The 15,052-nt window shown below is 44.5% G+C and overlaps 1 protein-coding gene across 4 annotated transcripts in view; it reads right to left on the bottom strand.

Annotated features, from left to right (window-relative positions):
• arhgap21a (Rho GTPase activating protein 21a) overlaps positions 1–15,052 on the bottom strand; it is a 99,135-nt gene that overhangs the window by 15,564 nt on the left and 68,519 nt on the right. For 2 of the 4 annotated variants that reach the window (XM_023972273.2, XM_023972275.2), the window contains exons 6-9: positions 10,773–10,851; positions 10,140–10,194; positions 5,494–5,517; positions 1,516–3,532 (exon numbers count right to left, since the gene is read on the bottom strand). In XM_023972273.2, the coding sequence (XP_023828041.1) occupies positions 1,516–3,532; positions 5,494–5,517; positions 10,140–10,194; positions 10,773–10,851 (2,175 nt within the window). The remainder of the gene's footprint in view (positions 1–1,515; positions 3,533–5,493; positions 5,518–10,139; positions 10,195–10,772; positions 10,852–15,052) is intronic. The other 2 variants (XM_023972274.2, XM_070435389.1) reach the window with 1 other exon arrangement.

Here is a 15,052-nt window from a genome sequence, read left to right as displayed (position 1 = left end):
TGGTGGATGATGGCTCATGTCATGTCAATGAAACTATTCAAACTATTGGCACGTAAACCCAGAGCACATCAAATCTAGCTTAAAAAAACAACACCATCAAATACATGATAATAAGTCTACCAAAAAAACAACAGATAAATTAAGAGTTCCATTCCGATCTGACAGCTGAAAAGTGCAGTCCTAATCGCGAACGCTTAAGAGACTCCTAACATCAGCGCAATGCATTTCAAACACATTTGCTCTAGGAAAACACAAGCAGGAACGGGACATTTGCTTGTACTGAACCATGTTCTATCTTGTTCTCAGTACAGAATTACTAATCTGCCAGACATACAATGCACAGCAGATGTTGGACAGTTGGTTTGAATGGTAATTGTTGAACTGAGTAACGGCTACTTTTTAAAATGAAGACAGGGTATTTGTTGCTATTGGTGTATAGCCGCATACTGGCAACGATGAATGTACTCTCTTCTTTTGTTAGATGTTTTGTTAAGGCATAGAACTTAACACGGGGATATACCTAGCTGACTGACACCTTCAACATATCTGCAAAATGAAATGGTAATGTATCAATACTAATAATATCAAAATAAAAATGGAATGCACGTTATTCAATTTCGCCATTTCAGATATACTTGTCCTGCCCTGACCAAGCATTACGACATACCTCAACAACAAATCCAGCTCTGTTCAAACAGCCAATTAACCCCTGCCACCAAAAGCTATTATAGCCCAACTACATCTATGTATAGCACCAAGGAAACCATTTTTACAGCGTAAAGAAGTTGCACTAGAGCGATAACTGACAACTCACCATATTAGCTATGTTGACATTGAGAGATGCAGGTTGGCATCTTTTGGCATGGAGGCAGTTCTGCAGAGTAGTCACTAACTGGCACAGCCACAAAGTCATTCTATATTATTTTTAACTTAACCCTAACCACACTGCTAACCCTAATGCCTAACCCTAACCTTAGGGACAAAAAAGCTCATTGTTGTTTTCATCAATTTTTTCTAAATATTATAGCCAAATTTGGACTTTGCAGCTGGCCTATCTAGAACAAAATGCTCAGTTCTGCCTCCAGGGCAAGATTCATGACAAACATGAACCTGCTTGAGTGATGTTGAGGACATCTCTGACAGCAGCTAGTCTGAGCATTAGGACTTTTACTGCATGACAATTTCCACCTGCTAAGACTTGGGGGCAGAAACTGATAACATCAAAACCCTTGTATAACCTCCCCACCCAAGAGATATTACATGCTCTACCAGGCACATTAAGCGAATCAGTCTACACACGCCCACACAAAACACATTCTACCTCACTCTCCTCAAGCAAGCCGAAACCAGAGCAACAGGAACTCCTGATACTAAGAGTTACAGTGTGTTATAAATGTGTTACCTAATTAAAGTTGATGCTTGACACACACCCCTTCCCAGGACTTTCTCTCTATGTAAGGAGTTGCTATGGTAATAAAGGAGTCGAGAGAGTGAGAACAGAAACGTGTTCCTTACCGATGAAGGGGATGGAGTCGAGCGAGTCGTCCAGGTTGCTGGCGCACGAGGCCTTGTGCTGCTCTCCCAGCCTTCTCATGGTCACGTCTCGCTGAACGTCGTTGGATAGCCAGCCCCCCGATCCCCTCTTAGCTGCTAGAGTCCCCACCTCCATTGGAGTCTCCAAGTCGGTGTCGTTTACAGCCAGGATGTAGGAGGGGTGGCGGATGGGCTGGGGTCCCGAGTTCTTATCCCTTCTCAGGACCACCACTGTGGCATCCGGCCCTTCTACGCCCTCCAACGGCCTCCCGCTAGTCCGCACCAGGGCGGGGACCTTTGACCTGAGGGTCACAGTACTGTTAACAGTGGAGGAGGAAGTGGAGGTAGAGGAGGAGATGGCCTGCTGTCTCTGAACAGGGACTTTGGAGGGGCCGGAGCAGGAGGAGGACCTGGCACCCAGGCCCACATCCCTCCCGCTCTCCTCCCTCAGGCTGTCTGCCCGCCCCCGGAGCTGTAGCTGCTGCAGGGGCGAGGAAGAGTAACCCAGGTGGTTACCCACTACCACGGCTCTTTGGTCTTTGAGCAGGTCCATAGCACTGCTGTTACCGGGGCCCCGGGTAGAAGGTAAGGAGAGTGGCGATGGATCCGAGGTGGAGTTTTTAACAGGCAACCGCGAGGGCCTACTGAGGGCTGTCTGTGCAAGGCTGTCTGTCCTAGAGGGGAGCAATGGCTCCGTCGTACCTTTAGTGAACATAGGGGCAGCGATGGGCATGCCTGTAAGGCTGGTCCTGTGAGGCTGGGGTAGTTGTTTCAGCACTGCCCCGTGTCTGCTGGCTCTGGCCTCCTCACCCCTGTATAGTAGCAGGCTATCCTCCAGCTCTGCCCTGCTGTACCCTCCCACTCCCCTCTCTGTAGATACCATTGCCGCTGGCTCGCCCTGCCGGCCCAGGTAGTCGCAGGAGCGTGCCCGGGGCTTGGCCACTCCCATGAGGGCTGAGGAGGGTAGGGTATCCTGGGAGGCACTCCGGGGCCAGTCCCTGGGCATGGCTGTCCTCTCAGGCCCTCCCCCACCTAGCCTCTCCTGGGAGGCACTGCGCAGTGGAGCCACAGTGGCCCCCTGGTAGGATCCTCGATCGTGGGACGTGCTCCTGGGTCTAATCTGGGACCCCCCCAGGCCTTGGGAGGAGGCGCTGGCACTGGGAGGGCCAGGCTGCAGTGCGTAAGCGGCGTTGGGGTTGGCTGCCGCCCGCAGGCTGTCTAGACGCTCCTGGATGGTGCGGCAGCCATAGGTGTGCAGCCGCTTGGCGTCGATGTAGTCCTTGTAGGTGGTGTAGTTGCGCCAGTCGATGTTCTGGTGAGGGGAGGTGGACGTGGCAGGGGAGGAGGGTGAGGGGATGTAGTGGTTGGGCGTGGTGGGGGAGGGTAAGGTGTCGGCCACTGTGGTTCGCGGGGAAGGGGTGAGGTGGTGTTTGTCGGGGTAGATTGGGGAAGGCCTAGAGCCAGTGGGGGAGAAGACTGAGGACTCTGTGGGCCGGGTGGGGATGGGGGTATATTGTAGCTGTGACCCTCCAGGGGGGCCAGGGGTCACGAGGATTCTAGGCCTGGTTGAGAAGCCCAGGGGACTTCCGAAACGGTTCTCGTCGGTCCTATGGCTGGGTCCAGCCCGAGACACACAACGGGGCCCCCGATCCGCTACTGGGTCAGGCGGCACCACCACTGTCCTCACACTCTCGTTGCACACACAAACCACCGTCTGGGTTTTAGGGGACTGCGGAGGAGGAGAAGGGGGGACAGGGATCTCCAACCGGTAGCCCATGTCTGTGTGGCCTGCTGTGGAGGTACCCTGTCTCCCTGCCCCTGCCTGGGCCGGTCTGCCGCTCCGGGAGGCCTCTGTGGAGGGGGATAGGTCCAAGGCCTGGGCCATCCCTGGGGCTTTAGGCTCTATCCTCGGGTAGCATATGGGAGGAGGCTCCGGGATGTGTAGGGCGTTTCCGCTGTATGCCTCGTTCCCTTTGAGGTATGCATCTTGGGAATAGGCCTGCAAGAGATTATGGGACATTATGTCTCTTCAACTGTATAGGACAAAAATAGGTCACATAAAACCTTTGTAGTGTGCCATTGCATCAAACTGAAGCGATCCTCTGGGTACTGCTTAAGTTTTCCGCTATGCCCATAAAGAAACAGCTACGCTACAGCACAATGAACAGAAAAAAAAGCATATGATGAATGACAAAGAGAAACATGACCCATATACTCCTCAAAATTATTTTGTAAGGATGATACATTTCAGTACACAGTAAATGACAGATTAAAAAATTGAACACACATACTGTATGTACATGTTATAAAAACCATCAAATACATTTGACTAAAAGATAACACAGTATTGCTCTTGGCCAAAGTCGACAACCAGCCCTTCCCCACCCCGGCGGAGTCTGAATCCTGAAGAGACACTGGGAGTGTGTGTTTGGGTCAGATGACCTCTTCCAATGGAAAGCGCTGGAAAAAACAACAGATGTGTCCAGGAGAGAGCGAAAAAGGGGAGAGTGAAAGGATAAAAAGCAAGCCCGACGCCAGGACCCAGAATAAAGCCTGGTAAGAGCTGGATTACAATCTACTAAAAGTCCTCAGTTCAGAGATGTGTATTGACTCAGGTATTTAATGTATCTCCCCATCCTTGTAGTGTGAGAATTCACTGAAGGGAAAGCAAGAGCTGGACTTTAAAAATCGATGAGTGCTCTATCTGTGGTGTCAGGTTACGTTTATACAGTGACTCCAGCATGTCTGCTGCCCCCGCCCCTAACTCTAGATTTGCATAAGTCAAGTGATGTTGTCAAAAAAATGTACTGGTCATCTGTAGCTCAGCTGGTAGATCAAGGCGCTTTGGCGCTTGCTACGCCAGGATAGTGGGTTTGATTCCTGGGACCACTCATACTTAAAATGTATGCATGCATGACTAAGTTGCTTTGGATAAAAGTGTCTGATAAATGGCATATTTTATTTTATTACTGACTCAGAGCTTAACTTACAAGCTTCTCTCTCTCTGATGTGAGCAGTGAGCGGGAGACATAGGAATTTGAATGGGGAAACGACAACCCCTTCCCTGTCAATATTTAGCATGCTCTAAAACAGGGGTTCTCCAACTGTGTGTTCGGAGACCCCTTTTGTAATAGAAAATACCCCCCCCATAATCAGAGCACAACTCGAGTGAGATAAAAATAGCACACAAGGAGTTTTACTATGACTTCGGCAGCGCATGGCCGGACGAACCAAGTCTCGGGCCCTGGGAAGAACATTTTAAAGGCCTGCCTCTTGGCATCGAAGAGAACACGTTGCAGTTTAAGCTAATTGCAATTCTACAGACTTTGTCACGTGGAAGAGAGTTTTTTAGTTGTTCTTTTTAGTTGTTATTTTTCCATGAGGCAGAGTGAGAACTTTGCAGTTTTAGAGTTAAAATGACAGCGCATCTATGTAAACAAAATAACTAGGGGGAATACAAAAAGTATTGAGTTGAAGAAAAAAAAATTGGTTGATAGTACTGTTGATAGCAATATCCCTGTGAGCCTCCTAGGCCCATGTTGCCCAGGGTTAAGACCATAAATTGCAGGTAAATAATATTACACCCTCTAAACTTATTCCACAGATCAATTAGCCAAAATGTGTTTAATCTGTTGTTAGTAATAATCATTAATACAAATTAAATATTGCTTTTATATTTTGACATCTGGCCACAGACCCCACTTTGAGAACCCCAGCTCAAAAACACACTTAGAAATACAGTATAACAATTAAAAAAGGCACAAGGTTCTATGGAGACAATACAAAATTAGGTAGAGATGACACGGTCTTAGCTAAGGGAAGGCACAAAAACATTACACTTATTGACAATCATTACACTGTTGATACCAGCTTAAAAAAAGGTCTGAAACCACATTCACACATGGGAAGAAATGACATACAAGAAAGAAAAACAAGGAGTTAGTAAGTTTCCCTTCTTACCAGAGCAGTGATATCCCTGGAAAACTGCCAGCCGACAGGTTAGAGGCAGACAAGAGGAGAGAAGGAGAGGGGAGAAAGAGGAGTAAAGATGTGCAAAAGAGAAACAGAGGCTGGAGCTGTCATGGCTACGGTCGCTGTGTGAATGCACCACAGAAAGGCAGAGGGCAAGAGAAGAGCAGTGAAAAAAGACGACGGGAGCAGGAACGGATAGGAGGAAAGTCACAGTCACGTTTGCGCTGCCACCTGCTTGTCCCTCTGCCACCTGAGGGCTGCCTCTCACCCACATAACTGCCTCCTCTCACAAACACTGCCTGATAGTAGTCATAAGCCAGGGGTAACTGCCTAACGCTGCTGCTGTTCACTAGCTGCCTCTACCTCGGTATCCCTCTCGTACAGTGGTTATAAGAAAGTCACCACCCCCTTTCAAAATGTTCATCTTTTGTTGCCTTACAGCCTGAAATGAAAACACATAAAATCAGACTTTTTCAAGCTTTATTTAAACACAGTAAATCAAAAAACTCTGAAAATGTATTAAAAGTCAAATTACCCTATTTGGTTAAGTTAACCCCCCCCCCCTTAGAATTGCAATTGCAATCTTGCTGAGGTATAACCAACCACCTTCCAGATCACAAATACATTTCTAACACTAATTGCTGTGTATTGCTCGTTTTATTTACTGAGAATAACCTCAAGCTTCAACAGTGCTCCGACACATTCCTAAATGTCAAAAGATGTTTGTGTGGCTTTGGCAAGCTGTGGCCTAGCCATCTAGCTATGCGTGGAATTTAGCATCACACTAGGGGCTGGAGTCGGTTCAGTTCCTTACTCCAGATGAGAGAACCAGTGGAAGTGAATAACAGGATGTGACTGTGGTTGTAGGGTGGTGTGGTCTGGCATAGCGTTATCGTCTGCTGGGCTCTGGACCCTGACGGGTGGCGTTGGTTTGCTGTGCAGATCACTGAGCCGGGCAGGAATATGGGTAGGTGGAACGAGGGGCCCTGGCAGGCTGGCACCACAGAGGCTCTCGTCCTCTGGTCCTTAAAGCTCTCTGTCCTCTTTCTCTTTTCTATCACTCTTTCGTTCCACACTACTTGGCTCATCCTTCACTTTCACTCCGCAGTTCTTTCCATCTGGGCCACTACTACTCAGCCCTTTTCCTACGCACACACAAACACACTTTCAAGCCCACAGCCAATACTCTTCACCTACTGTCAACAGTCCACCGCTGGTCAGTGATCCATGAGAAATGGACTGGAGTTTGAGCTAACCTGAGGGACAGTGCATGAAAACCTTAATGTTCAAAACAGTACTGAGTGAACGATCACATCAATCAAATGTATTTATAAAGCCCTTTTTACATCAGCAGCAGCAGTTACAAAGTGCTTATACAGAAATCCAGCCAAAAATGATGACTTCTCTTCCCTCTGTCCATGGCAGAGCTGGATGCTAAGCCCTGCACAGAGAGCCCAGTGCGTGGTGTCTATTTATGGGGAGGAAATTCTCTGAGTGCCGTTAACCCAAAGGGGACAGTAGTATTATGGGAGTGAATATTATATTATGCTACATTTCTCTTAGATCTAACGTCCTGTTTAGGGGGTTCTGGTACAGGACATTGTCACTTATTTTCAAATCGATTTCTGTGAACACCGTAGATTGGAATGGCTTGAGCAATAGCCCTGGTTCCCACGGACACAGTAGTATATTTTCTGAGCCTGTGTGACTATGAAAAGGTTATGAAATCTGTAGGTTATGAAATCTGAAACCACTTGAAGCTGGGATGTCCCCCCTACCATTTCATTCGCCCTTCCGACTGTCCATCAACTCCTGCCTAAACCCTACGTCATAGCCACTGACAAAGCACAAGCCTGCAATCCTTACTTCATATACCACTGTAGCACATTCTGAGATTGATTTATAGCCTCCCGAGTGGGGCAGTGGTCTAAGGCACTGCATCGCAGTTGCTAGAGATCCTGGTTTGAATCCAGGCACTGTGGCAGCCGGCCGCGACCGGGAAACCCATGGGGATGAGCACAATTGGTCCAGCGTCGTCCGGGTTAGGGGAGGGTTTGGCCGGCAGGGATGTCCTTGTCCCATATCACTCTAGTGACTCCTGTGGCGGGCCAGGCGTATGCACGCTGACACGGTCACCAGGTGTACAGCGTTTCCTCTGACACATTGGTGTGGCTGGCTTCCGAGTTAAGCGGGCATTGTGTCAAGAAGCAGTGCGGCTTGGTTGGGTCGTGTTTCGGTGGATGCATTGGCTCTCGACCTTCGACTCACAAGTCTGTACGGGAGTTGCAGCGACGAGACAAGACTAACTACCAATTGGAAACCATGAAATTTGGAGAAAAAGGGGTACAAGTTTTTTATTTATTTTTATAAATAGCCATTCATCAAAAAATCATTCAGATTTTAAACAAAAAAACACCAATGAGATTAAAGGTGAGTTCCTAACGAGTTCAGGAAGCCAAGCTAGAGCTCTGTGAGACGTTCACAGTGATGGAGGCAGACATTTTGATCAAGAGAGACCTTTAAAAAGTATGCACATTTTCTCTAACACTAAACACACAAATATATATTTTACAGTTAAGGTGAAATCTTAGTTAAAAATTTTGACTATACTATATTTAGAAAGCATATAAGTAATTTCAAGCCTAGTTCATATAGCTTTGTTGAATATGAAATATGTCAAAGTATTTCATATTTTCAACATATTTGTACTGTGTCCCTGAGCTTGTGTCATCACAAGTGACTACACATTAGCAATTACAGTTGAAGTCAGAAGTTTACACACACCGTAGCCAAACACATTTAAAGTCAGTTTCACAATTCCTGAAATTTTATCCTAGTAAAAATTCAATCTTAGGTCAGTTAGTATCACCACTTTATTTTAAGAATGTGAAATGTCAGAATAATAGTAGAGAGAATCATATATTTCAGCTTTTATTTCTTTCATCACATTCCCAGAGGGTCAGAAGTTTACATACACTCAATTAGAATTTGGTGCATTGCTTTTAAATTGTTTAACTTGAGTCAAACGTTTTTCAGTTCTGCCCACCAATTTTCTATAAGGTTGAGGTCAGGGCTTTGTGATGGCCACTCCAATACCTTGACTTTGTTGTCCTTAAGCCATTTTGCTACAACTTTGGAAGTATGCTTGGTGTCATTGTCCATTTGGAAGACAAATTGGCGACCAAGCTTTAACTTCCTGACTGATGTCTTGAGATGGTGCTTCAATATATCCACATAATTTTCCATCCTCATGATGCCATCTATTTTGTGAAGTGCACCAGTCCATCCTGAAGCAAAGCACCCCCACAACATGATGYTGCCACCCCCGTGCTTCACGGTTGGGATGGTGTTCTTCGGATTGCAAGCCTTCCCCTTTTTCCTCCAAACATAACGATGGTCATTATGGCCAAACAGTTCTATTTTTGTATCATCAGACCAGAGGACATTTCTCTAAAAAGTACAATCTTTGTCCCCATGTGCAGTTGCAAACCGTAGTCTGGCTTTTTTATGGCGGTTTTGGAGCAGTGGCTTCTTCCTTGCTGAGCGGCCTTTCAGGTTATGTCGATATAGGACTCGCTTTACTGTGGATATAGATACTTTTGTACCCGTTTCCTCCAGCATCTTCACAAGGTCCTTTGCTGTTGTTCTGGGAATGATTTGCACTTTTCCCACCAAAGTACGTTCATCTCTAGGAGACAGAAGGCGTCTCCTTCCTGAGCCGTATGACAGCTGCATGGTCTCATGGTGTTTATACTTGCATACTATTGTTTGTACAAATGAACGTGGTACCTTCAGGCGTTTGGAAATTGCTCCCAAGCATGAACCAGACTTGTGGGAGGTCTACAATTCTTTTTCTGGCGTCTTTGCTGATTTCTTTTGATTTTCCCATGATGTCAAGCAAAGAGGCACTGAGTTTGAAGGTAGGCCTTGAAATAAATCCACAGGTACACCTCCTATTGACTCAAATGATGTCAATTAGCCTATCAGAAGCTTCTAAAGCCATGACACAATTTTCTGGAATTTCCCAAGCTGTTTAAAGGCACAGTCAACTTAGTGTATGTAAACTTCTGACCCACTGGAATTGTGATGCAGTGAATTATAAGTGAAATAATCAGTCTGAAAACAATTGTTGGAAAAATGACTTGTATCATGCACAAAGTAGATGTCCTAACTGACTTGCCAAAACTATAGTTTGTTAACAAGAAATTAATTTGTGGAGTGGTTGAAAAACGAGTTTTAATGACTCCAACCTAAGTGTATGTACATTTCCGACTTAAACTGTATAACTATTTTTTACCAGAAAGGTGAGATTAACTTTTCTTGGAGTATGCAGCATTACTAATTATTGTTTATGGCCCTCATGATAAAGAATTACTTTCGGGGATTACGTAGATTACATTTAACTGGTTAACAATCCCTATTCTGTACACTGTCCAGCACTAGGATATGGGAACAACTAACTACCTTCTGAGAAAAAGTACAAAGTAACTACCCATCCCACTTTAGGCACAAACAAAATCAATTCATGATTCCCAGAAACCTTCACAAGTGACTTTAATTCTCTAGTCAACAATAATCAAGGAAGATATTCAAGCACAAAGTTAGGAGGACGGTCTTAAATTAATTGTACTTACCAACTGCAAAATGTCCTCATCTTTTGGCATCACACATAGTTCCAACGAGGTGTCGCTGTGAGAGGGACAAAAGTAGTAGAGATTCCACTTATGAGTTGGAGCAGTAGTGTGCACAATCAACATAGTTCATGTAAAAACTAAACTTTTTTTTGTATAGTTTAGACTTAGCTTTAAGGTATGTTCATGAGTAGGAGGGTAACGGTTTAGTAACATTGGGAACTGACAGTTATATATGCCATGGGCACATGGATTGCTCAACAATGTCTGTGTGCCAATTTCCAAGGAACTTTAAATGGGTAGAGCAACATTTGAAAAAGTGCCTGGAGATATTGCATTTCTGTGACACCACATAGCACCCTTTGAATTTTCAGAGAAGGAAACGGTTTAGATTTCACTTAAAAATATTTCGTTTGGATGATTAGAATAACAAAAAGCTGTTCATTTTCACTTAATCTAATCTTGATAGTACCGAAACGAGACAAGGTTTCTGAAATGTGCATAGCCTTAAATACTTTAATAAGGCACTTCCTGGTAAGGTTTCCTGCAACCTATTAGCATTGTTTCAAAATACCCCCCCTTCGTCATGTAAAACTCCATGAGAGTGATGTATAAGAGAAGCAGGCAGTCCCTTACCTGTTCTGTATCAAAGCGATCACTTGGGAGTACGTCTTTCCAATGATACTTTGTCTGTTCACCTTTACAATCCGGTCCCCTGAAGGGAAGAGAATTCACATTGAAAACACATTGAATGTCTCCAATGGACATGTAGCATATGAAACGAAAAACACAATCATTGACAGTGGATGGTTGCAACGCCATATGACAATTTTAAAATGTGTTGCTCAGTGTGCCCAATAATCCCTCATCTTGGGTAAGGATGTAGCTCCCAGTACTGTAGCATTTCCCCTCAGACAGATAAGACTGTGTTGGGATCAAAGGGGAATAGTGACACTGCATAAATGTGTTTATAGTCAACCCTACTGTACACGGTGCCTACGTCTCAAATTAAAATGGCACCCTATACTCTATTTAGCGCACCCCCATAGGGCTCTGGTCAAAAGTAGTGCACTTTATAGGGAATTGGGTGCCACTCGGGCTTTTTCATTCAAGTTTTCTGAAGAGGAGATCTACAGGAAGCTGATTAGAGGGAGTTATGGACAGAGTAGAGCTAATTGTGGGAAAACCAGTGCACTCCTTTCCCAGGAAAGGGGCTATTCAGTAGTAAAAAGAGAAAGCTAGGCTGTGTGTCTGTGCTAGGGTTGAATAGCGGGAACCAAGATCAACCACCCAGACCCACTCCCTTTTCACAGTATACATAACTGCGAGAAACCAGTCAATTATAATAAATAATTCCTATGAACAGCACAACGTGAAATAGAACTGTTAAACTATATGCAATGTCTAAATCTGGCTTCACCCTCTGCTATCTGAGGAGAGGGTAGGACACAGCCTACCCTCTGCTATCTGCATGATCAATCATCAATGCTCAGGGTGTGGACAGATAGCGCATCTCTGTATGGAGGGCAGTTCACAATGAGTGTACACCCCTTCAAATGAGTGGATTCGGCTATTTCAGCCACACCATTGCTGACAGGTGTATAAAATATAGCAAACAGCCATGCATTCTCCATAGACAAACAGTGGCAGTAGAATGCCCTGTACTGAAGAGCTCAGTGACTTTCAACGTGGCACCGTCATAGGATGCCACCTTTCCAACAAGTCAGTTCGCCAAATTTCTGCCCTGCTAGAGCTGCTCCGGTCAACTGTAAGTGCTGTTATTGTGAAGTGGAAACGTCTAGGAGCAACAACGGCTCAGCTGCGAAGTGGTAGGCCACACAAGCTCACAGAACGGGACTGCCGAGTGCTGAATCGCGTAGCACATAAAAATCATCTATGCCAACTAAAGTTTGGTGGAGGAATAATGGTCTGGGGCTGTTTTTCATGGTTCGGGCTAGGTTCCAGTGAAGGAAAATCTTAACACTACAGCATACAATGACATTCTAAAAGTCTCTGTGCTTTCAACTTTGCGGGGAAAGCCCTTTCCTGTTTCAGCATAACAATGCCCCCATGCACAAAGTGAGGTTCAAACAGAAATAGTTTGTCGAGATCGGTGTGGAAGAACTTGACTAGCCTGCACAGAGCCCTGACCTCAACCGCGTCGAACACCTATGGGGTGAATTGGAACGCCGACGGTGGGCCAGGCCTAATCGTCCAACATCAGAGTTAACAAAAAACAAAAAAATATATACTTATTTTATTTATTTAATTAACAAATTCCCATGTGAAGAAGTCATTGCACCCTTACACTCAATAACTGGTTGTGCCACCTTTAGCTGCAATGACTGCAACCAAATGCTTCCTGTAGTTGTTGATCAGTCTCTCACATCACTGTGGAGGAATTTTGGCTCTTGCATGCAGAACTGCATGACCCAGCTGCGCTTCAGCTTACAGACAGATGACCTGACATTCTCCTGTAGAATTCTATGATTCAGAGCAGAATTCATGGTTTCTTCTATTAAGGTAAGTTGTCCAGGTCCTGAGGCAGCAAACCATCAAACTACCACCACCATGCTTGACCGTTGGTATGAGGTTCTTACTGTCGAATGCAGTGTTAGGTTTTCGCCAGACATAACAGGAACCATCTCATCCAAAAAGTTGACTGACGTTTGCCAAAAAGCACCTTGGAAGCAGCTGGATGATCATCGAGACCTCTTGGAAGAATGTTCTATGGACAGATGAGTAAAAAGTATAACTTTTTGGATGACATGGGTCCCATTATGATTGGCGAAACACACAACCAGCCAATCTTCGTGAAGAGAAGTGATAGCCGTCTGCATCTTATTCTAGTCCTATATTATTCAAGCATGTCATTACAATGATGAAGATAAGGACAACAAAACATTTCATTTGCCTGTTGAAGGAAGGAATGAAGAAACAATAGAGAAGGAGGAGGTAGACTAATACGCACATGGCACAACATTAGGGGAAATATTATGAAAGGTACAGCGGCAAGAAAAAGTATGTGAACCCTTTGGAAATACCTGGATTTCTGAATAAATTGGTCATAATAATGATCTGATCTTCATCTAGGTCACAACAATTGACAAACACAGTCTAGTTAAACTAATAACACAAACAGTTATACGTTTTCATGTCTATATTGAACACAGCGTGTAAACATTCACAGTGCAGAGTGGGAAAAGTATGTGAACCTTTGGATTTAATAACTGGTTGACCCTCCTTTGGCAGCAATAACCTCAAGCAAACATTTTCTGTAGTTGCGGATCAGACCTGCACAACGGTCAGGAGGAATTTGACCATTCCTCTTTACAAAACTGTTTCAGTTCAGCAATATTCTTGGGCTGTCTGGTGTGAACTGCTCTCGAGGTCATGCCATAGCATCTCAAATCGGGTTAAGGTCAGGACTCTGACTGGGCCACTCCAGAAGGCGTATTTTCTTCTGTTGAAGCCATTCTGTTGTTGATTTACTTCTGTGTTTTGGGTCATTGTCCTGTTGCATTACCAGGCAACTTATGTTGAGCTTCAATTGGCGGACAGATAGCCTAACATTCTCCCGCAAAAGGTCTTGATAAACTTGGGAAATAATTTCTGTCGATGATAGCAAGCTGTCCAGGCCCTTAGGCAGCTAAGCCGCCCCAAACCATGATGCTCCCTCCACCATACTTTACAGTTGGGATGATGTTTTGATGTTGGTGTGCTGTACCTTTTTTTCTCCACACAGTGTTGTGTGTTCCTTCCAAACAACTCAACTATAGTTTAATCTGTCCACAGAATATTTTACCAGTAGTGCTGGTAAACATCTGGAACACCCAGGTGCACTTTTGCAAACTTCATGTGTTTTTTTTTGGACAGCAGTGGCTTCTTCCATTGTGTCCTCCCATGTCCTCCCATTGTGTCTCCCATGTCCTCCCAAGTCATCTTTGCAGGACAGCCACTCCAAGGGAGAATAGCAACAGTGCTGAACTTTCTCCATTTATATAAAATGTGTCTTACCGTGGACTGATGAACATCAAGTCTTTGAGATACCTTTGTAACCCTTTCCAGCTTTATGCAAGTCAACAATTCTTAATCTTAGGTCTTCTGAGATCTCTTTTGTTCGAGGCATGGTTCACATCAGGCAATGCTTCTTGAGAATAGCAAACTCAAATTTTGTGAATGTTTTTTTATAGGGCAAGGCAGCTCTAACAAACATCTCCAAACTCATCTCATTGGACTCCAGGTTTGCTGACTCCAATTAGATTTTGGAGAAGTCATTAGCCTAGGGGTTCACATACTTTTTCCAACCTACACTGTGAATGTTTAAATGATGTATTCAATATAGACAAGAAAAATACAATAGTGTGTTATTAGTTTAAGCACACTATGTTTGTCTATTGTGTGACTTAGATGAAGATCAGATCAAATTTGATGACCAATTTATGCAGAAATCCAGGTAATTCCAAAGGGTTCACATACTTTTTCTTGCCACTGTATATATGTGCCAGCCTACTAATTATACAAATGTAAAATATTATATTTCAAAATCAAATTCACTAGCATATAACTGAAACTTTGTATGTCACATGTTCTGCACCAGCATGGCATGTTCTCGCCAACCTTCATGGTTCGAATGAGGTCCGTAATTCCAATCCATATAATACAGTACAGTAATACAGTCCACACATTCAAAAAGATTAGGCTATTGGAGCTTGTTTCATTTATTACCCAAGAGAGCACAGCGACATCTAATGTCTTCAATGTTTTTCTGTTGTGCGTAATGTGCGGTAGCCTATATCATAGGCTATGTATTGGATAACGGCTTGGGATCATAAAATGGCCTTACTTGTATGGCTCATCAGGCTTAGGTAGCATCAGGCTTGAATGTTCATGTTGATCAAAGCTCTAATCAAATC

Source organism: Salvelinus sp. IW2-2015, linkage group LG27 (assembly GCF_002910315.2).
Source record: "Salvelinus sp. IW2-2015 linkage group LG27, ASM291031v2, whole genome shotgun sequence".
NCBI lineage: Eukaryota > Metazoa > Chordata > Actinopteri > Salmoniformes > Salmonidae > Salvelinus > Salvelinus sp. IW2-2015.
This window is presented reverse-complemented; position numbering and strand designations above follow the sequence as displayed.